Genomic DNA, 24673 nt, shown 5'->3' on the forward strand with positions numbered 1-24673 from the left:
ATGCTTAAATTTAACCAAGAAAGTACAATAGAGAATGCAATTCTAGTGAAAAAAATGTCAGCCATCTTTATTCGAGAGAAAAAAGAGGGAATTCGACAAAAAATAGAAGATTTAGCTTCCAGTATTGATCCGACGACCAACTCCAAGGTTATATGGAGCAAAATTAAAAGATTAACAGGTAAAAAAACATCTAAAGTTAACAATCCGATACAAGAGAATAAAGATTACGCAGAGAAATTCTTAGACCTACACTTTGGGCCAAGTGAGGTTCACTTACAAGGCTCCATAAGATATGGACCCACGTGCAACTACAACCTTATCGACACTGGTAAATGGGAACAAATTCTCGCAAAAAAACAATCTAGGTCAGCACCGTCAAATGACATGATCACCTATGGAATGCTAAAGCAGCTGAAGCCATCTGTAAGAAACATAATCATTCAAGATATGAACAATATGTTTATAGCAGGAGTCTTACCTAGCTATTTGAAAGAGATAAAAGTGATAGCAATCCCCAAAGCCGGAAAGAACCAGGCTTCGGTTGAAGGCAAACGTCCCATTTCTTTGCTACCGACGATTACGAAAATTGTGAATAGTGCTGTGCTGGATAAAATCCAACAACATATTGAAAATAACAAAATCCTTCCAAGGCTTTCCTTCGGTTTTAGGAAGAAAGTATCAACGTCGACGTGCTTGAACTATCTAATAAATCACATTAAAGAAAATAAACGCAACAAATATATAACAGCCGCGGTTTTTGTAGATATTTCTAACGCCTACAATGCAGTAAGATGTACTAAACTAGAAGAAAGTTTGCAGAAATACCAATTTCCATCGGAGATTATCACGTGGGTCAGCTCGTCCCTGACAAACAAAAAAATAATAATGCAAGTAGCATAAGAGAAAATCTCACGTACGGTTTGTAATGGATTACCGCAAGGAGACGTTCTTTCTCCAACCTTGTTCAATATTTACACCACTGAATTACACTCTATAACACACGACGATGGCATAATAGTCCAGTTTGCAGATGATTTTGCAATTGTGGCTAGAGGTAAGAGCATACAAGAAATTGATCAGACGATGCAACATCTCATCTCACAATTTGAAGAGCGAGCTCAAACTCTCAATCTTAAAATACACCCCAACAAAACGAAAGCTGTACTGTTTCATGGAGGAAACGACAGCTTACAAGTTACAATCGGAAACACACCTATTGAAACGGTGTTAAGACACAAATTTTTGGGTTTGGAGATTGACCGATTCTTGAGATTCGACTGCTATACGAGAATATTGAAAGGAAAAATAAACGAACGATTATCAATGCTGAAAGTGATTAGCGGCATACACTGCGGTGGCCACCCACAAACGATGAAACAAATATACAATGCCCTCATCAGGAACGGGGTCGAATACGGCTCATCAATATTTAATAACGCTTGTAAAACGAATAAAAAATCCCTGCAGGTATCCCTGAATGGATGCTTACGCAAAGCGACCGGATGTACAAAGACTACTCCATTGAACACACTCATGGCTCTTGCTGGACAGGAGCCTTGGGATATCCGAAGTAAATTTGTGGCGAGCAAGGAACTTGCAAAAAGCATAGCATTACTTACACCACTATTTGATCAATTTAAAAAATTAATTGATTTTTCTGGAAATTTGGAACAGCTTACTTACATTGAAAAAATATTCGTGGAAAATCGCCAGATGTTTGAGTATATAAGTCCATTCAAAACATTCGTTCAGTCTACGGAGAAGGTTAAAATTTATTTAAATATCGGTATGGTAATACGAAAAACAGAATCAAACCCCATCAAAATGAAACAATTAGTGCTAGGCCTCCTGTACGGGAAATATCAGTACTCTCCAAAATTATACACGGATGCTTCAAACACCGGTGATGTATGCGGTGTAGGAATCTTTATAGAAACTAATAAGCAACGAATGTGTTATCGTTTGGAATACGAGACATCAACAATGACGGCCGAGATGATTGCAATCCGGATAGCAACAGAACAAGTTCTTCGATATGAATTAAAAGATGCTGTAATATTAACCGACTCCCTCGCAGCTTGTACACTCCTAAACAATAGCCAACATAAAACAGTTCGAAATACACTTGTCGAAAATATACTTAACAATTGTCGTAGGTGGAATACTTCTATCCAGTGGATTCCTAGCCATATTAACATTACGGGCAACGACATTGCTGATATGCTAGCCAAAGAAGGTACTCGTTCTAACGCTATAATCAAGCACGAACTTTTAATTAAGGACGTCGTTTTGATACTACAAAATGAAAAACAAAATACGACAGATCAGTGGTATAAAGAGTACGCTAAAGATAAAGGTCAAAAGTTTTTCGCTATCCAGAAAGATTTTTCTGACAATCCATGGTACTATAAACAAAAACTTAACAATAAAGAAACACGGACAATGAACAGACTTATGGCTGGGCATGATTATAGCAAATATTGGTTACACAGAATGAAAATTAAAGACAGCCCAAACTGTGATGATTGCAATGAACCGGAAACAGCTGAACATATCATAATTAAATGCCCTCGCTTTAACAACACACGGAAAAATTATAGCTTCAACGATAAATTCCAAAATATTACGGAATTATTAACAACCAAAAGTACGGATATTTTCAAGGAAGTTGTAAACTTTATGAAACAAATCAAAATCACCATTTAATTTACTGACTACACTGCAAGAAACGATAAAAACGACCTCGCGGACAGTCGCGGTAAAGTGGAACGTCATCATGACGTAAAACAGAGCAGTTGGATATTATGGTTCTGGTTACCGATCCAGTAAAGTGGTGCTTTAGGGTCCACAACTAGAGAAGAAGAAGAAGAAGTAAAATTGTAGAAAGAGGCAGTTTTAGTAATAAACATCTACACACCCATCTGTTGCCTTTTTTCGACATAACGTCCCTTTTAAGCTACAATAGAAAATTAATGCGATCCTTTAAACTTTAATTGATAAAACTTAGCAGTTTTATGGGGTTCGGAATGTAACGGACGCATCTAATTAAATGTTTATTAGATATTTACTTTAAATAAAATTCTCAATTCAAATGAATTTCATTTATTTTCCTGTAACTAAAGAAGGTTTTGAAATGTACGTTCATAAATCGTGTATTTTCAATACCTGCGTGTACGAATTGTAGAAAGATTAGAAGAAAGGATCAACAAAACAAACCATAAACCAAAACCAGGTATTTGAGCAAGACTCCTTTTGGTGATTAGGTTGCATAGGCAGTTATATGCACTTATCATGTTTATCAGGCAGGGTCCGAACACACTTTGCACCCGCCTCAGGTAGCGTCAAAGATAACCCGGGAGAAAGTAACCTAAGTTTTCACTAGCGGAAGGAACAGGCAGAGTAAATCATTCGTATTGTTCATTAGGTCGGATTCTCTACGCCGTTTTATAATGAATGCACGAAAATGGAAATACCAACCAACCAGGTACAGTTCAGGGAATCAGGTGGTAAATAATTTCCCACTTTTCTATCTCTTTTCACCACACATGGATCAAATGACTTGAATTTGTATTGAAAGGTAGGAAAAACCAAAGTTATCACTCTCGCTCCAATTAGTCATAAGGATTTAGAATAATTGAATTTATCTGTAACTTCGTATAAATAGGTTAGTTTTTGGAAAATAAACAGTCAGTACCAGTCAGTACTCGAGAGTAAACTCAGACCAGCAGTAAAAGCTTCTCGTCCGAACGATCCTTTTGGCTATTTTGCACTTTCATACTAAGCCTTCCGAATAAGAGAAGGACCTTGGCTTGAAGGTTCAACGAAAATATTTAAAGGTGAATCCCTCTATAGAAGTAGGTCCGAGTGCGCTCGTAGCTTCATCCTTAGCGGTAACCTTTGGCGGCGGTCCAGAGAGGAACCGACCTTCGAGCCAGCCAGCCGTAACAAATGTATTATATGAATATACAATATTTGAAAATTACTAAATATAGCAACAATGATTTTACCATTAAGATGAAATGAAGTATATATGGGCAAAAATAGAACAATCTTATCAGCAGTCCTTCGAATGGAATAGAATTGCATCATTTGAGTTTCCATAAGTGCTTCCATAATTAATTTTTTTTTCTGGAAATCATGAGTATTATTCGAATTTTTCAGGTAATAATTTTCACTGCACAGTAGGAGGTGCTTCATGAGCTAAAACGAAGCAAATAATTAAAATAACTTATATAAAGCTTACCTACTAACAAGGAGTGGCTCGGCCGTCACCCAAACCCGCAGTTTTGAGATCAGGTAGCCAGGAATCCAGCATCGCACCTCCTAGCTTGGCTACCCAATAGAGCATAACCGGGTAAGGCCATGTGAAGGCTCTAGGTAGGGAATTCTGATGGTTGGAGCTATATTGGACGCTTTCTCATTTGCTTTCTCCATTTCATACACCGAGGACACCACAACAAAAATGGGCCTAAAATAGTCGCAACAACTTCATCATTTCTGGCGACTATAACTAAAATTTAATAGCGTTTTATTGGGACTATAATGCACTCACATATTCAGTAAATGTTTTTCTACCAGTTGGTATAAAAATCTTATCTCGAATAAATATAGTATCAACGCGTTTCCTGAATATTGTTCAGGCTACCGCTTAATGGGCCGAAACTACATCGAAGGGTATCCTATACTTATTGTTTGGAATATAGTATTATGTGAACTTGAGAGGTAGGGGTGGGGGTAGAGGGGAATTGAGTTCGACGTAACTATCTTTTAATCTTAATTTTAGTTCTCTTTAATAAAAGCAGTAAATAAATATCGGAAATCATACCATACATTGTCGTCAGTGTGACAGTCAAGCGAAAATTTTCACGATTCCATCGAAAATTATTCGTATGTCAGTTCCATTGCTATTTTGTTAAGATAAACTGATGATAATTGATAATCTGTAACTGTTTCATTAATTTAGACCTTGACCAAACTCGTGACTTTAGTCATGACCTTGAAATGCGGTCAGGCATATATAAATATTTATTTTGAAACGATGATTCTACAATTGATGAAGGGACGGTAAGGGAAAGTAATGAAGAAGGATTTTTTTCGGGAATGAAGGGGAAGGGTGGAAAGGAAGGGGGGGGGGGGGGGGTAATAGGTAGCTATGGTTAACAAGTTGTCGCTGTGACTCCTATCTTTTGTCCAATGCTGGGAGGTGCATGGGTCGAACCAAGCTGTAATCAGAGATTATAACCAGATTTGAACCCACAACACCTGCCAGGGCGTGTCGCTCACTGGTACTCGTGTACCTTTGAACCACAGAGGCGCTGGACCAGCGCCTCTGTGGTTCAAAGGTACACGGGTACCAGTGAGCGACACGCCCTGGCAGGTGTTGTGGGTTCAAATCTGGTTATAATCTCTGATTACAGCTTGGTTCGACCCATGCACCTCCCAGCATTGGACAAAAGATAGGAGTCACAGCGACAACTTGTTAACCATAGCTACCTATTACCCCCCCCCCCCCCCTTCCTTTCCACCCTTCCCCTTCATTCCCGAAAAAAATCCTTCTTCATTACTTTCCCTTACCGTCCCTTCATCAATTGTAGAATCATCGTTTCAAAATAAATATTTAATTTAGACCTGTTCGTTTTAACAAATTTATAATAAATGTTCACTAGGAAATAACCTACGGGAGCGAAATTAAGTAAAACGAACGAAAAACTCCAATCGTCGTTTTCACGCTTGCTGTTTTTCGTCATGGGACTGTTATGCGAACAGGCGTATTACTAGCACAACTAGCACAATTAGCGATTCCTAGATTATGCTCTGCTAATTGCAGGAGACACCGGATGTGCTGTCATTAAATGTAGCAAACAGAATTCGTGAAATGCAGCTGCAAGGCTTCGGTCACTACCTCCTTGAAGAATCAGCCAATATTTTTGGACTGATCAAAGCTGAAATTGTATATATATTTTGCTATAGAATTTAACATTATTTTACAAGTTTAATTCCTTCAAATTTAGTTTCGCAATCCGTTTAACCTCTTGCAGATCGAATTCGTTTTCTTTGCACAAATGGTACTTTACGTAGCCTGTACATAGTTTAAATTAGATTTAGTAGATGGAATAACAAATATAGATCTAATTAATAACTTACTCGCTAGCTTTCTGTTTAGCTTTTACAAATCGCCTACAGTAGCAAATTTTTAGCCGTTCGTAACCTGCATGTGAGTTTTTGTGTTAATTTTTTAGTTACGAAATCAATTATTTTAATATTACACTTACAGGATTTGTAAGTCACATAAACTAGATTTAGCCAGCAACGTAATCGTGGCGAAGCAAGCATTCGTTTACTGCTTTATTTAAATAGATCACTTTCCACGCGCTAAATCAGTTTACTTTTATCTCTGTGTCACTGTCTGTTACAGTACTATCACGTATGTAAGAACACTACGTAGTATAGATAATATCACAAGATTAAATAGTAATTTTAATAATCTTTTGGAGACAATCTTAACCCTAGAGCGGTCGCGCTAGTGTACTGAGTACACGCGTTTTCGAAAAACGCGAAAAAGTCATCGAAATTTTAATCAAATCGTACCAGGTTTTGGTTGTATTCGAAGATCTACTCTTCCCCTTTCTTTTCCTTTTTTTTTCCTTTTTTTCGGGTTATCCAACTGGTCGCTTAATAGCGTATAAAACTCTGCGCTGGGCCCTTTTGTGTTGTCAACAAAGTGTCAGGGAGACCTCAAACATCAGTTCTACCTGACGAGACAGGCACTGGCGCCCACTAAAACACAGGTAGAGCCCCAAGCATAGCCGTCACGCCTATACCCGCAGGCGGAGGCGTTTCGGCCCTGCGCGGACTCCACGAACTGACTCTAAGATCTCTGCCAAAGGCCGGAATGTCATATTTTAAATATAATGATGATGATGACGATGATGATGATAATGATGATGATGAGAAGAAAAATAATAGATCGAATTTGTAAATGTGCTTTGGACTTTTTGTACCACTCGAGTTGCAATATGTGGTACAGTGAAGAAGTGGAGAATTCGTCAGCCCCGCCTGACACCGGTCTTCCCGCGCGCCCGCTTTTAGTTTTCCAACACAAACAACCACAAATGAACCAATAGATAAGACAAATTTCGGAGCAACTCGGATCAACTTATCAGGGCAAATTTAATCTTTCATCCCCTTCACAATGCATTCCCACGATACAAAGTAAATTGAGCGCAGCACAAGCTGGACGTTCGCGGTAGTCGACAGAAGCTTCAAAATATAGAGACTCGCCCGCCGAGACCAAAGTGCTGTAAAGCTCTGGACTTAAGCGTCTCTTTAAGACTCGACCCCTTCCCATCGACAGAGCCCGCGGGCGGCCATCAGAGCTCAGGACAGCCACGGGGCCAGTGCAAAAATCCTACTCTATCTAGCAGCACCGCCTAGCCGAAACTTGAACACGCGACACGAATTGACCTAATTTTCCCATCTGCTACCTAAGAAGTGCTATTACCCGTAATCATTACAGAGTGGTCCCTCGGCATCCAATCGGATCTGGTATCCCGCTTACATCCCCTTACTAACCCTAAGCCCCCGACCAACTGAATCAATCCGACATTTTTCGGAGATATTTGTAACAGTTGCTATAAATAGGGATGAATCCCAGAAAACTTCATCTATTGTCAGAGATCCCCATACTGGCCTTATTCTTAAACGGAATAAAAGCACTTTCTGAACAACGCAACAATCACATTTGGTAAATTTTTACCCCGAGTCCCACTTGAAATCACAAAAGTATTTTGATATATACCCACATTCAGAAGTAAACGTGACCGCTGTTCATTTACTGATTAGTTAAAAAGCCCTACACCACGACAAGGTTCAGTTTTATCGTAGGGAAGATCTACTCTTCCCCTTTCTAATGATACCAAAATATAGCAAAAAAAAAATTAAAAAAGTGGTCGAAAATTGCTTGTAAAAATAGTGTGTCCGCGCGCGTGTACTCAGTACACCAGCGCGACCGCTTACGTAACTTTTTTGAAATGAAAAAAGTTACACAAGCGGTCGCGTCGTGTACTGAGTACACGGCGGGCAATAGTTCAAGTTTGTGAAGAGATAGAAGGTTGCGATTCTCGACAAAGTTGCTTATCTAGTTAAGACACATCCGGTGACATACAACAATGTTTGGAACTGAGTCGCTAGATGGCGCTAATAATGAAGAAATTAAATTCATTTAGGAATATTTTAGAACCATAATGACCTAGAAGGTTGCTATATACTACAAAGTTGTTTGTTAAGTCAAGACGCATTTGGTATCGAACACTGAAGCTTAGAACTAGTCCACTAGATGGAGTATACGTTGAAATTCAATTCATTTGGCGATATTTCCGACCCATGACGAGATAGAAGGCTGATGTTTTCGACAAAGTTGTTTATCAGGTCAAGATACTTCCGATGATGGTAAATAAAATTCGGAATTAAGTCAGTAGTAGGTGGAGATGATGAGAAAATCAAATTCTTTTCGGAATATTGCGGAACCATGATGACATAGAAAACTACTGTTCTCTACAAAGAGGTTTCTGTAGTCAAAACACGTTAGATAACCATTAATAGCGTTGTCATTTCCAGCCAATCAACAGCTATTTTTATGGTTTCCTGACAGAAGCAATTGATACGTATTGCTTCAACTTTTATCAAAAGACAAGATGAAGAGCACTGACTAATAAAAATTCTTTTGACGAAGCAATTTCGTCGTCTACATCGTCTAGCCAGAAAGATCACCAGGAACGATTCCTGGAAACCCGTGCTACGTTTCCATCACATTGCTTAAAAATATTTTAGAGAGTGTTTGAGTCCCAAGGGGTCGGACACTCAGCACATATTGCCGCGGCACTGCAGAGATATCAAGCGGCACACCTCTAAAGTCTTATAAAAATAACATTTATAGGGCTTTACACACCTCCGTTTCCATTTTACATATGAAATGGGAGCACTGCCAGTTATCAAAATCATCACGCACGGTTGCCAGATCTATCAGATTTTCACGAATTTAACAAATCTTGCAGTTCGGCACTTTCGGTACAGCATCGGCACAGTTCGGCTCGTTTCAAGTCGCCTAACATAAAAACAGCTGTGCCGAGTGACCGACCCTTTGTTGAGTCCCTATTCTTCCCAAGGGTCGCTAATAGGTTTATTCGAAAATCTGGCACACAAATAAATGTCTATCCAAAATTGGCAATCAATTTGACCGATGGGAGGACTTTTTCGGGAAACGTCTTGCCAGTTTTGTTCAACGCAGATACAAAATGTTCTCTGAAATTAGGAGTGATGACTTTTTTGCAGAACGGTGAAACAGAAATCTGGCAAAAATCTGGCACATTACCAAATATCTGGAAGATTTTGAACTTTGTCTGGTATGCATTAAAAAATCTGGTAAAATCTAGATTTATCAGCAAAGCAAAACCATGGGTATAAACGTCCTTCAGAACTTAACCCTTCTTTATCGATAGACTTCGCTGCCGGTTATTAAAGTACAGTAAAATCACGGGGCTGGTGCAAAGATCCTATCAACTCTGTAGCGGCACCGCCCAGTCGATACTCGAACATACGACGACTGGCTTGTTTGGCCAGCGTCGTACCCCGGAGCTAACTTGGCGGGCAGGCTTAATATCATCGTTGATGCTTGCAATTATTAATTAACGTGTGCGTGATGATAAAACCAAAACTATTTGTTTTGCTAACACGACAATACGACTGAAGGGCACTCTCTTGATACTCATTTGTATACAGCTTGCTTTTTTCATTGGGCTCGAAAATTTTACTCTTTCCTTGTATTACGTGTGTGTTATTTCCTGTATGATATAAGTGACCGTAACAAGAATATTTATCATTTTCATAGCAGGAAATAACACAAACAAATGCTCGTTTTGTATTGTTGTTTGTATGCATGGGTAAGTTGAATACGTACCATGTATCTCTAGGTGAGATATGTGCATTATTCAGCTTGTCAACATTGTCGATGATTCACAAACTCTGTTATGGGAAAATCGCCAAGAGAATAATATTTGCAAACATTTTGGTGTTCTTTTCCAGACCAAATAAGCCATTTTACCGTTTATTCGACATAAGCTGAGATATCGCAAAAAGAAATATGATTTTACCAACTGCGACATCTAACGGGACAGTTCCGAATTTAACCGATCATTTTCAAATTCGTCTTGTCTAGACACACAACTTTGTCAAAAACCGCAACCGTCTATCGTATCATGGTCATGAGATATCATCATAAGATTATAATTTGACCACGTGCGCCACCTAGTGAGACAGTTTCAAACTTTGTTATGCATTACCAAATGTGTCTAGTTCGAACAAATAACTTTGTAGAACACAGTAACATTCTATCTCGTCACGACTCTGCGATATTCAAAAAAAAAAATCAATATGCTCACTATAAGCGCTATCTATCGTATCAGTTTCGAATTTTGTTGTTCGCAGTCAGATTGATCTCGTTCAGATAAATAACTTTGCCAAAGACAGCAACCTTCTATCTCTTCTCAGTCCCGAGATATTAGAGATTTCAGTATCGAGATTCTAGAATCATTTATTTTGGTCGCCATTTGCGCCATCTAGCGAATCAGTTCTCAAACTTTATTGTTCGTTTCCAGATGCGTCTTAAATAGATAAACAACTTTGTCGAAAACCGCAACCCTCTATCTCATGCCAGTCCTGCGATATAGGCAGAATTATTCGCCGTGTACTCAGTACACGACGCGACCGCTTACGTAACTTTTTTTAACGCGACCGCTCTAGGGTTAACACGCGCTGATCAAATTACTTCTCTAAATTCTCTTTGTTTACTTTTTTCACTTCCGTCGGCTTTCAGCAATCGCCGCTAGCGGTGTTGCAAATCAAATCGAACTCCCGCGGGCATCACTTTGTGACAGTGACAGCGTTTCCTGCGCTGCGGTTTCTACCGCAACAGCAGCTTAGTTCGCGGATCTTATATCCTGTGATGACAACCGAATGATTTAAAAGCTGCATCGCTGTGGTGTAATGAACCACCAATTTTTCAACACATTTATCCAATTTACGAACAACGAGGAGCAATTCATGATTTCGATCTAACAGAGTTAAGGAAAATAATGTTGTAGGCTGTACCGAAAAAGCCAAAGGTGATAAGTTCGATGTTTAAAAAGGAACCACTCACTGTTGGCGAGTTAGCTCGTAGTGAAACTTTGATGATTCGTTTGGTACAATCGAAGGCGTTCATAACAGAATTACACCTGTTTGAAAACGAGAAGGAATTTTGTTGATCCTAAAAACGGAATTCTTATAGTAGGTGGTCGCCTGAAACATGCAAACATCCTGTAAGAGAGCAAACACCAAGCAGAAAAACATTAGGACTATTCACACAGCACTTGCTTTGTTGCGTAAACGATATATTCCATGTATATACTGCCACTAACTATTCGCATTACAGTCCCAGTTTCTATGGAGATGGAACTGTTATGCGAGTAGCGACAGGATAAATACGCAATACGTCGTATACGCAACATAGCGAGCGCTACGTGAATATTCCTATTATTCTACCAAAACGTTGATCGATCAGGATAATGGAAGCAGTATTAATAGTCTTGCTATGAATTTTGATGAGCTTTGAAATTTATACTCTACTTACAATATCATCATGATTAATCCTACTCCTCAGCTCTAAGCAAATATAGTATTCCCAAAGGTTCGCTGGGCGCTCCTGTTTCATTGCGACTATTTCACCAGTTGAGATATTTTTTCCGCTAAAAAATACATAGTGTAGTATAATAAAAATAAAAAACAAAAATGATATATGAAATTAAATTGAAAGAAAACTTTTCGTTAATTGGAATCTCTCTTCGAACGAAAACAAACACTGATGAAGTATGCAAGTCGTAGGCGAAATACGTATCTGTCGCGAATAATTATAAATAGTAGAATTCAAATAGAAAGCTTTCTTTTTTATTTAAATTCAGATTTCGTAATCTGCTAAGACTCTCAAAAATTTCAGTCAAAAATAAAGCATACCAGTAGATTGTTCCAAAAGATCCTTCACCAATTTTTTTAATTACTGAAATCTTGGTGCCGTTGACATTTTCTGTCATTCCCTTGGATAACGGTTGAATTTTGTTGACTAATGAGCATGTAGGTAGCTCTTCAATATAAGTCATAAAATTTATCTTTTCTAGAAACGCTTCCTTTAATTTGGAATCAAATGGATCGACCTCTACTCCTTGAATTTGCTGGTAAATAAACTGCATTGTCCCATCAAGATCTACATCTTTCTTCATGTATTCATTATTTTCTGGATTAAAGTGTTCATCAATTTCGTCCCACTCCTGTTTCTCCTCCACGGATAGTGGTTTCTTTCTAAAATATATACTTTTACCCAAATATTGTTCAATGGGAGGCTCAACAGTTATACTAGTATCAAAAATAGATACGGGAGAAATTTCAGAGTTTTCGTCATGTTCTTTGTCATTCAGTGTAATTTGAGCGATTTCTTCTTCATGTATATCTTGTGGTAAAATGTCATTCAACTTTAAATTAATTGTTCTGGAAGCTTCCAGCAGAGTTGAATTTTTTATGTTATCCATGTTTAGTGAGAATACCTCTGTATTCATATCCTCTATTAAACACCACTTATTAGACGAATGCAGATCGATTGTATTAATAGTCCCCATCATATTTTTTATGTTTGTGGGGCTAGATCTGGAGTTACTGTTGGTAGCTGGCACGGTCATCAATGTTTCAGGTGGATTTGAATTACTTGTTTTTTGACGACACATGGCATCGGGAAAGTCGAAAAAAGAACTATACTTAGTATCTAGACAATCAATATTTGGAGTGCTCCCTTCAATGAATATGCTTGCTGTTTTCGAGATCGGTGTCTCACTCAGTATATCATTTAGTGATTCTTCATTTTTAAAATGTAAACGAGATTTAACCAATTTGCTGATTTCTCCTATCGACAATGGAAGGTTATTGGTGTTTTCTGTGATAATTTTGCACGTCAGTTGATTTATTGGACATTCACGATTTTCGTCTCTTTCTTGGCGGACAAAGTTTTTTCTGATAACATCCTCATCATAATTATCATTTCTTTTGTTTGATTCCAAAGTCTTCTGGGCTGTTTTCAAAACAAGGCATGTGTTGTCCAACAATTCGGAACTATCATTATGAATTGTAAAAGCATTTATTATGAGAGGCTCGCACACTCCTAGCGTTTTATCAAACTCATCGTTTTTATACTCAGTTTCACGAGTACACATTGAAAACTCAATTAAATGTTGTACAGAAAATGGATCATTTGATTCTATCATTGGTCCCATGGCTTTGTTCATTGCAGTATCAGTATTTCGAGATGGCAGTTCCGGCACCGATAGAATTGCCTTATAGTTGGAATCGGCTGGATAAGAAACAGATAATTTGGAGGATGCACTAGTCTCTGTTCGCTCAATTATTGTTGACAGCTGTTTTGGATCATTTGTGCTAGTCGATTCAGTGATTATTGGATCTTTTAGTTCACCGTGTTTACTGTTATCGGTCGAATGTGCGATTATTTCACTCGCATATATGTTGCCATCGTGCTGCACTAAATGTTGTCGCGATAAAGATATTTCAGTACCCCTGCATTTTAATGTTAATGGAGTACTTTGAGATTGTACAAACATGTTGAACGTGTGTGTTGAACATGAGTCGTTGGTATAATATGGTGATAATTCCTTAGTCTCAACGAAAACATCACCATCCTCAATTTTTGGAAAATTTTCTTCCAATTTCCGGTTATCCTTTGGAAAAGTTTTCAGTTTAGCTAACATATAATCTTTATTTGATAACTCCGTCTGTTGTGCTATCTTTTTACTAGTAACTTCTGGCGGAGATTCCTCGAATCGTCGTTTGTGAACATCTGATTTACTTATCTTTCTTGAATACCCTCTTTCTGATGCATCGTTGGTTTTACTAGATAATAGATTTAAATTTTTGAGTTTTTCCTCTTTTGTCATAGGCATGTATGATATGTTTGAAATGTCAGTTTCTACCAAAGAACTAGCATTCGTGGAAACTGGAAAAACTCCACGAGAAGCCACTGGCTCTTGTTTAGACTGCACGGTAGTTTCTTCCATATCTGCATGGAAAATGTCGTTGCTGTGCTTGAAATCTGGATAACCTGTGTTTAAAAAAATTAATTATTAATCTTTTGTCGTTTTCATTTTGCGATGAAAAATTGAAACAAACTATGTTGGTGAAGAATGCAGGGCAATTGCAATATCAATTATCTTAGGCTAAGGTAAACTGCCCATAGTTGCACTCCGTGATTATCGGAAGAACCAATAAGATTGCATAAAGAACCAATTGAATGGGGCTTGGGAGTAGCATAACAGATAACAGTCTCATTGTGTAACTTCTGATTCTATACTTTGCAAACCTTTCTTTCGTTTTTTTGGGTTATACAGCTGGTCGCTTAATAGCATATCATAGCATAGCAACTCTGCGCCGGGCTCTTTTGTGATGTCAGCAAAGTGTCAGGGAGACCTCAAACATCAGTTCTACCTAACGAGACAGGCAATGTCGCCCACTAAAACACAGGCAGAGTCCCAAGCATAGCCGAAATGTCTATTCCCACAGGCGGAGGCCAAAAGCCGAAATGCCATATTTTAAATATAATGATGATGATGACGATGATGATGATAAGAAAAATGATAGATCGAATTTGTAAATGTGCTTTGCCCTGGACCTTTGGTACTACTTGAATTGTAAAATGTAGTATAGTGAAGAAGTCGAGGATTCGGCAGCCCCGCCTGACACCGTTCCTCAACAATTTTCCAACACAAAAAACTACAAACGAACCAATAGAAAGACGAATTTAGGACCGTTCGTTAGTGGTTATCAACTTATTAGGGCAAATTCCATCTTACATCCCCCCAGCATTTATGTACTGTTCCAAGATAGGTCTACAAAGTAAAGTGAGCGCAGCACGACCTGAACGTTTGCGGTAGTCGGCAGTGTTAAAATATGCAACGTACATCGGCACCTCCTTCAATCTTCTGGCAGCACTGCTTTTATCGAATGCGCACATACAACTATACTCTTCCTTTTATATTCATTCTTATACGAGCACTTGAGTGACGCGGTCATAATAAAATTACTTTCGATAGATATTCCGTGTTTAATTTCGTTATTACCCATAACAGGTTATGGGCCCAGAAACGAAATCCACAGCGCGAATAATAGAACTGTAGTAATAAAACTGTGTTAAGTGCCTGTAAAAATCATGGCAGACGCAAAATTCGTAGTGGAAAAGTTAGGTGACGCAAACTGTGCTACGTGGCGTTTTCGTATGGAGCTGCTTCTCATCAAGGAGGAACTATTTGAAATGGTTTCTTGTAATAAGCCGGAGAAGCCGGATCCTGCTTGGTTGGTGAAAGATGGAAAAGCGCGTGCAGTTATTGGACTTGCTTTGGAAAATAATCAACTAACGCATGTGATGAAGGCTGAAAGTGCGAAAGATATGTGGGAGGCTTTAAAAAGATTTCACCATCGGTCCTCGCTAATAAATAAAATTCACGTGTTAAAGCAGCTGCTCCGCTTACAACTTGAAGAAGATGGAAATATGGCGAACCATATCGCCAGCGTTATGGAATTGTCGCAGCGCTTGGAGGCGATGGGTGATACGTTAAGTGGTTTTTGGATGGTAGCCATCTTACTTTCTAGTTTACCACAGTCTTATGGTGTCTTGGTCGTCGCTTTAGAAAGCAGGAGAGATGAAGAACTCGACTTAGAATACGTTAAAGGAAAACTTCTGGATGAATGGAGACGAAGGAATGAAAATTCGGTTCATCAAAATAAAGCGTTGAAAACGGATGTTGGAAAGCCGTTTGGATGGCGAGACTCGAAAAAAACATGCCATTATTGCAAAATCGAGGGACATTTTCGCCGAGATTGCCGCAAATTAGTCGAGGACCGAAAGAAAAACGAGCGTAATGAACAAAATGCGAAGATAACGAAACAGCAAGAAGAAGAATTTTGTTTTGCTAGTGGAGACGCATCTGGAAGTGGCGGTGTGAAATGGTTTTTAGATTCGGGAGCCACGTCACACATGGCAAAAGACGTTTCGGATTTCAAAGCGGGTACAGGTATATCAATCACACTGGCTGATGGAAGCAAGATTTTGTCGAGTGGATCCGGTAATGTTCGATTGACTGCTGTTGATGGAGAGGGAAACTCTCGGGAAGTTTTGGTAAAGGAAATTTTGCGCGTACCATCTCTAAGCGGTAATTTACTTTCGGTTAGTAAAATGACTGACGAAGGATGCATAGTAATTTTCGAAAAACATGGATGTAAAGTGATTAAGGATGAAGTCGTTATAGCGGTAGGCGAACGCAAAGCTAGTTTGTACCAGCTGAAGGAGTACACAAAGGCGTTGCTGGTTGCAGTTCAACATCAAAAAAACTGTCAACATATGTGGCATCGAAAATTAGGTCATCGCGAACCTGGTGCCATCGAGCAGATTGTACGAAACGAGTTAGGATTAAGTTTGAATCTGATTGACTGTGGAATTCGATCGGTATGCAAAATCTGCCGCGAAGGAAAAATGAGCAGCGCACCATTCCATGCATCTGAGACAAAAACGGATTCTGTTCTGGACTTGGTGCATACCGATCTCTGCGGTCCGCTAGAGACGCCGACGCCAAGAGGAAATCGGTTTATTATGACAATGATTGGTGATTTTTCTCGATATACCATAGTATATTTGCTAAAATATAAAAGTGAAGCAGAGGATAAAATTAAAGAATATGTACATCTGGTACAGAACCAGTTCGGAAAGCATCCAAAAATAATTCGAGCGGATAACGGTGGCGAATATTCGAGTCATTCTCTACAGAATTTTTTCAAGCAAAAAGGAATTATTCTTCAGCAGACAGTTCCTTATAGTCCTCAGCAAAACGGGGTTGCAGAGAGGAAAAATCGAAGTTTGACTGAAATGATGCGATGTCTGCTAGCGGAAGCAAAAATGAATAAAAAATACTGGGGCGAGGCCGTTATGACTGCAATTTTTTTGCAAAACCGTCTTCCAACCGCAGCTGTTTCTAGAACACCACACGAATTGTGGACGGGTAAGTTACCTAACTATAAACATTTTCATGTATTTGGCTGCGAAGCATTAGTATACGTACCCAAAGAAAAACGACAGAAGTGTGACGTCAAAGCCGTGAGTATGACGTTTGTTGGTTACGATGAAAATCGTAAAGGATTTCGTTTTTTGGATAAAAGTAAAGATACAATTATTGTCAGTCGTGATGCTAAGTTTTGTGATGCTGATGTAGTCAATAACCATATTACTGAGAGGCTATTGGATCCCTTGCAAGTGGAAGTTGATTTGAGCGATGTGCACACGAATCAGGAACCGGAGGAAGTTCAACAGGAAACTCCAACTGCTGGTATGAATCTAACAGAGAATCTGAATTTTTCACAGGATAGTACATTGAGCGAGGAGGAGCTTTTTATTGGATTTCCACGGCGATCTTCACGGAGCAACATACGCGTACCACCGAAGAGATTTTGTCACGAAACCAGGATCGCGAAATCTACAGATGTGGAACCGATAAATTTCGAAGATGCTGTGTCCAGATCAGACAGCAAGTCCTGGATGGAAGCTATGGAAAGTGAAATTACGTCGCATCATTTGAATAAAACTTGGGAATTAGTTGAGCCACCAGTGAATAAAAAGCTAATTGGTTGCAGATGGGTTTTTAAACTTAAACGAAATTCATCGGGCGAAGTTGGTAAATACAAGGCTAGATTAGTGGCCCAAGGTTTTAGTCAACGTTACGGGTTCGATTATGACGAGATTTTGGCACCTGTTGCCAAACAATCGACACTTCGTATGCTTCTTACCGTAGCCAGCTATCGTAACATGTCACTTAAACATCTGGATGTTAAGACGGCATACTTATATGGAAGCCTGGAGGAAGAAATCTATATGCGTCAGCCTCCTGGTTTTGTTCTCGCAGGCAAGGAGAAATTGGTTTATCGGTTACAGAAGAGCGTGTATGGTTTAAAACAGTCTGCTCGTTGTTGGAACAAGTGTATTGATAATGTTTTGGGGCAAATAGGTTTTCAACGAGGAACTGCAGACCCCTGTCTGTATAGTAAGATAATCGATGGGAAGCGGATTTATATCTTGATATACGTTGATGATATCCTTGTCGCCTATGAGGATGGTGAACACTTTGCTGAAGTTAATAACGAGTTGAAGAAATGTTTTGATATAACAGAACTTGGTGATCTGCGAAGTTTTCTAGGGATGGACATTGAATCCAAAAATGGAAAATATTCGATAAGTCTGAAGGGTTATATCGAACGTCTCACGGAAAAATATAATCTCATAGATTCGAAGCCGGTAAAAACGCCTATTGATCCAGGTTACGCAAAGGATGCAGGGGATAGTCAACCTCTCGAAAATGATAACGACTATAGAAGCCTTGTGGGTGCCCTCCTTTACATTTCCGTGAACAGTCGTCCAGACATAGCCGCAAGTATGTCAATTTTGGGACAAAAGGTGAGTTCTCCGACGCAAGCCGACTGGTCAGCAGCAAAGAGAGTTCTCAAATATTTGTACACAACTTGTGATTTGAAATTGATGTGCAATGGAAAGAATCCTTGTGTACAGGGTTTTGCTGATTCTGATTGGGCCGGTGATTCAGCAACACGCAAGTCGACCAGCGGATATGTTTTTATCTATGGTGATACAGCGGTTTCTTGGTGTAGCCGTAAGCAGACGTGCGTTTCACTGTCATCGATGGAAGCGGAATATATTGCACTTAGTGAAGCTTGTCAAGAAGCAATATGGCTTAGAATGCTTTTACAAGATCTCGGCGAACGACAAGTCGATGCTACGATTATCAATGAAGATAACCAGGGATGCATTGCTTTTGTGAATGCTGGCCGAACATCAAAGAGGTCGAAACACATCGAGACGCGCCAATTCTACGTGAAAGACGTTTGTGACCGTGGTGAAGTGAAACTGCAATTTTGTCCATCGGAGCGAAACACAGCTGATTTATTTACGAAACCACTCGGTGTTTCAAAACTGATGCAGCACAGTGACGCTTTAGGTTTGTCATCAAATTAGTTCAGCCGTATGACGTTGAGGAGGAGTGTTAAAATATGCAACGTACATCGGCACCTCCTTCAATCTTCTGGCAGCACTGCTTCTATCGAATGCGCACATACAACTATACTCTTCCTTTTATATTCATTCTTATACGAGCACTTGAGTGACGCGGTCATAATTGCCCGTAATCGTTGTAGAATGCTCCTTCGGCATCCAAACCGGGTCTGGTATCCCGCTTATATCTCCTTACTAACCCTAAGCCCCCGGCTAACTCAATCAAACCGGCATTTTGCAGATATTTGTGACAGCTGTGATAAATAGGGATGAGCCCCAGAAACATTCATCTATTAATCGGTTGGAGTTAAGTCAGACCGAACCAAGTGACAAAACTCTGATTTCGAGAAAAATGCGTTCAATGTTTACTGCTCTGTATGGTTTATAGGTAGTTCCACTTGACGCTGATCATTCTGCTGTTGAAGTGATAGTGGACCAGTCTTCTTTGAATTTGAAGATATTGTCGACGCAAGTGACTTGGACTTTCGAAAAGCAAATTTTTCTGCCTTAGCCGAAGTAATCAGTCGAGTCGATTGGTGTTGCCTCGACCGTTTTGCGAATTTTGCGAACAAGGCTGTTCGGTCACTTCACCGAAACCATGAAACACCTGATCTCCGATTGTGTTCCCACTAGGGCTGTCTAACCGGTAGTATCGAAACCGGTAATACCGGCCAATTTTTGGATACCGAAATACCGGTTTTGAACAGGCAAAAACCGGTATTTCCGGTATTTTCTAATCTGCTTGTTTTTTACAACTTCTTATTCGAATAAGAGCTAAATTTGATGAAATATTATAAAACTCTTAGAAAAACAACTTGGTGTTAATGCCAACGAGATTCTTCGACTACTAACAATGAAGATAGTGAAATTGTGGGTCAAATAATTGAAATAGCTCTTGAACCCGTTTAAGGCACAGTAGAGTAACTTTGCTGTAAACATTTTTCATTGCATGAGCCAGACGTCGTGTTTCAATTTATTTTTGAACAACTTGATATTCAAAAGCCACCAAATTATTCAACGCTCTCAAATGATGAATTTAGGAAACAAGATCAGGGCCCAGAAACGTCACTTACAATAGTAAATTGTTATTCAAAGCAGCGCCGCTTCGTTTCAAAACTGGCTTCAATCAGCGTCATTGAAACGATTTTCACTTGATCATGATGACCGGGTTTAAAGTTTCATTTGTATTTCTCTATCAGATATTCAGAAAAAGGCCAGTCTAGACTTTGAATGCAATTGAATTGATTTTGAGTAACATTTCCTACAATATAACGCATATTATAATTAATCTACTCAACATCGACAAATCGTGCCTGACTGTCAATCGCCGTCATTTGACACAGTCAGTAGCTTCAGCTGAAGCTTGCTTGAAACGTTGTGCTCAATAAATGATACAAGTCGCTTCATGTATTTGTTTCGACGATGCCGGGCTCTGATTAGAATACGGGAATCTTTGAGCTCTGAGCATTCTTGCCATCAAAGGATCTGCCCGGAAAGAATTTGGAATATTTTTCAAGTCTTTCGAGTGATACATTGATTAACCCTTTATAAGGCCGTGACAATTATATTGCCACCAACGAAAAATATTTGTTTTGCGTCTATAATGACATCAATATAATTATAGAAGCAAAATAAAAAATTTTTGTTGGTGGCAATATAGTTGGCACTGCCTTATAAAGGGTTAAAAAAGGAGATGAAATCTGCATCCCACTATCTTCGTATAGTGGAATTGATAACAGAGAAGAGAAAATATTTGTGAACGATGATGTTGGGGATGACGTTATGCAGGACTTTAGGTTTGGGGATGGAGAAAAAATTGTTGAGAGGCTGTACGAGACCGGGGCATTAATTATGCTGGAAGCTACAATACCAGATATTTTGTAAATAATTAAAGGCGGGTTTCCCGACTACAAATTTCAAGAAATGAAAGGAAAATTCCTGATGCGCTTAGAACCATTCGCCAGACATCGATGAAACCGGAAGTTTTTTCAATTGTTGGAAGTGTTGGCAATAAAATTCGTTTTAGTAAGGGAATTAAATCGCCAAGAGTATAATATCTGCTTAAATTCTACTTTGCTAAGCAACAATACTGAAACTAAAGTTTCAAAATAAAAAGATTTACTGAAAAACATCGAAATTTCTTTTGATTTCGAATAATCTGCCAATACCGGTATTTTACCAGTATTACCGGTATTTTCTACACCAATACCGAAATACCGGTTTTCACCAAAAGCGCCCAATACCGACAGCGCTAGTTCCCACTCGTAAACCACCTCGTAAACCAGCGTGGGGCGATGCTCATTTGCGATTTCTGAAGCACCTTAGATCTTCCGCTCTACGAAAATACAGTAAACTCCGATGTTCATTCTCTAAGCGACAGTTTAACATAGCCAGCAACAATTACCGAGCTTATAATCTACTCTTGTACAAAAGGTACACTTTACGAATGCAGTCCAACTTGCGCAGGAATCCTAGATCATTCTGGTCGTTCGTGAATTACAAGAAAACGAGGTAGGACTGCCTGTAAACATGTTTCTGGATACCGTCTGTGCAAACACTACCGTGGAAAAATGCGAGCTCTTTGCCACTCACTTCTGCTGGTAAACGGCTGAATAATGCGTACCGTCGGTGCCTTGTGCATGTGTAGGCATAAAATAGACCCTACAGTGGTTCATAGCCTCTTATTCAGCAACTCCTATTCCTACCGCCTCGTGGTACCAGCCGGGATACGAGCAACTTTGGTGGAGATCGGGTAACCAACCCCGGTGGAAGCCAAGGTCGTATGCTGACAGGAAAGGAGGGTTCTTTCGAGCTTCGTTGGCCCTCCGGCGAAACAGGGGGTTGGTGTAGCAGGCTTTGCAAGCCGTCACCACCAAAAATACTAAAGCATGGAACGAAGAACAAATATATTCTTACTGGAACAATCGGAATAGACCCACGCGACGAAAAAGGACTATGGATTGGAAACTCGGGACGTGGAACTGCCGATCTCTCAACTTCCAAGGGAGCACTCGAGTGCTCTCCGACGTATTGAAGAGCCGCAAGTTCGACGTCGTAGCGCTGCAGGAGGTGTGCTGGAAGAGCTCAACGGTACGTACGTTCAGAGATGGACATACCATCTACCAGAGCTGCGGCAACACACACGAGCTGGGTACAGCTTTCATAGTGATGGGCGAGATGCGGAAACGGGTGATTGGGTGGGGGCCAATCAATCCTCGAATGTGCAGGTTGAGAATCAAGGGCCGATTCTTCAACATAAGCATCATCAACGTGCACAGCCCTCACCTCAGAAGTACCGATGACGACAAGGATGAATTCTGCGCGCAGTTGGAGAGTGAATACGACCGCTGCCCAAAACATGATATCAAGATCGTCATTGGGGATTTCAATGCTCAAGTCGGCCAGGAGGAGGAATACAAACCGGTGATTGGAAGGTTCAGTGCACACCCACGGACCAATGAAATGAGCCTAAGACTTATCGACTTTGCCGCCTCCAAGAATATGGCCGTACGTAGTACCTTTTTTCAGCACAGAATCCACCATAAGTACACCTGGAGGTCACCAAATCAGACAGAATCACAGATCGACCACGTTTTGATCGACAGTCGGCACTTCTCAGACATTATCGACGTCAGATCCTATCGAAGCGCTAACGTTGACTTGGACCACTACCTAGTGATGGTTAAGATGCGCCCAAGACTCTCCGTTGTGAACAACATTCGGTACCGACGCCAGCCTCGGTTAGATCTCGCGCGGCTGAAGCAGCCAGACGTCGCCGCAAACTACGCGCATTAACTCGAAGCTGCGCTGCCGGAAGAGGACGAGCTGGACGAAGCCCCTCTGGAGGACTGTTGGAACACTATCAAAACAGCCATCAGCAGTGTAGCGGAGAGCTCCATCGGGCATGTGGCCCGGAATCAGCGGAACGATTGGTTTGACGATGAATGTAGGAGGGTGATGGATGAGGAGAACGCTGCGCGGGCGGCCAAGATGCGCAGTGCCACACGTCAGAACGTGGAAAGACACAAACAGAAGAAGATGCAGCGAAACCAAATCTTTCGGGAGAAAAAGCGCAACCTGGAAGAGCAGGAATATGCAGAGTTGGAGCGGCTGCATCGTTTTCAGGAAACACGGAAGTTCTACCAGAAACTGAACGGATCCCGCAAAGGCTTTGTGCCGCGAGCCGAAATGTGTCGGGATAAGACTGGCAGTATTCTGACGGACGATCGTGAGGTGACCGATAGGTGGAAGCAGCACTTCGACGAACATCTGAATGGCGCCCAGGCGGAAAACCATGGCGGCGGGGAAAGCGATTTCGAAGGTACAGCAAACGGGGAAGAGGTGCCAGCCCCAACGATAGGCGAAGTTAAGGAGACCATCATGCAGCTAAAGAACAACAAGTCAGCTGGAAAAGATGGCATCGGAGCGGAGCTTATTAAAATGGGACCAGAAAAGCTGGCCGTTTGTCTGCACCGACTAATTGTTAGAATTTGGGATACCGAACAGCTACCGGAGGAGTGGAAAGATGGGGTTATCTGCCCGATCTACAAAAAGGGCGACAAGTTGGACTGTGAGAACTATCGAGCGATCACCGTTCTCAATGCCGCTTATAAAGTGCTGTCCCAAATCATTTTCCGCCGTCTATCACCAATTGCGAATAGATTTGTGGGAACTTATCAAGCCGGCTTCGTCGAAGGTCGGTCTACAACGGATCAAATATTTACTCTGCGGCAAATCCTCCAAAAGGGCCGAGAATACAGAGTTCCCACGCATCATTTATTCGTTGACTTCAAAGCCGCATATGATACCATCGACCGGAAAGAGCTATGGAAAATCATGGACGAGAACAGCTTCCCCAGGAAGCTCATCAAACTGATTAAATCTACGATGGATGTTACGCAGTGCTGTGTTCGGATTTCGGGTGGATTGTCAAGTTCATTCGAATCACACAGAGGGCTTCGTCAAGGTGATGGTCTTTCATGCCTGCTGTTCAACATAGCGCTACAAGGTGTTATGAACCGAGCGGATATCAACACGCGGGGCACGATATTCAACAAATCTAGTCAATTCGTCTGCTTTGCCGATGACATGGATATTATCGGCAGAACATCTGTGGCGGTGGCTGAACAGTACATCAGACTAAAGCGCGAAGCAGAAAAGATTGGGTTAAAGGTAAATACGTCTAAAACAAAGTACATGCTGGCCAGCGGAACCGAGGCCGAACGACACCGCTTGGGCAGTAGTATATTGATCGACGACGAGTTTGAGGTAGTCGATGAATTTGTCTACCTTGGCTCACTGGTAACGGCGGACAATGATACCAGCCGTGAGATTCGGAGGCGTATTATCAGCGGAAGTCGTGCTTACTATGTATGGGCTCCACAAGCAATTGCGGTCGAGCAGACTAAGTCCCCGTACAAAGTGCACCCTGTACAAGACGCTTATTAGACCGGTTGTTCTCTACGGGCATGAAACATGGACAAT

At 40.5% G+C, this 24673-nt stretch overlaps 1 protein-coding gene across 3 annotated transcripts in view; it reads right to left on the bottom strand.

The window, feature by feature from the left end:
• Positions 1–24673, bottom strand: part of LOC128743914 (uncharacterized) — a 154660-nt gene that overhangs the window by 50437 nt on the left and 79550 nt on the right. For all 3 annotated transcript variants that reach the window (XM_053840610.1, XM_053840609.1, XM_053840611.1), the window contains exons 4-5: positions 12046–14188; positions 11666–11780 (exon numbers count right to left, since the gene is read on the bottom strand). In XM_053840610.1, the coding sequence (XP_053696585.1) occupies positions 11666–11780; positions 12046–14188 (2258 nt within the window). The remainder of the gene's footprint in view (positions 1–11665; positions 11781–12045; positions 14189–24673) is intronic.

The sequence above is a fragment of the Sabethes cyaneus genome, chromosome 3 (assembly GCF_943734655.1).
Source record: "Sabethes cyaneus chromosome 3, idSabCyanKW18_F2, whole genome shotgun sequence".
In the NCBI taxonomy this organism is placed as follows: Eukaryota; Metazoa; Arthropoda; class Insecta; order Diptera; family Culicidae; genus Sabethes; species Sabethes cyaneus.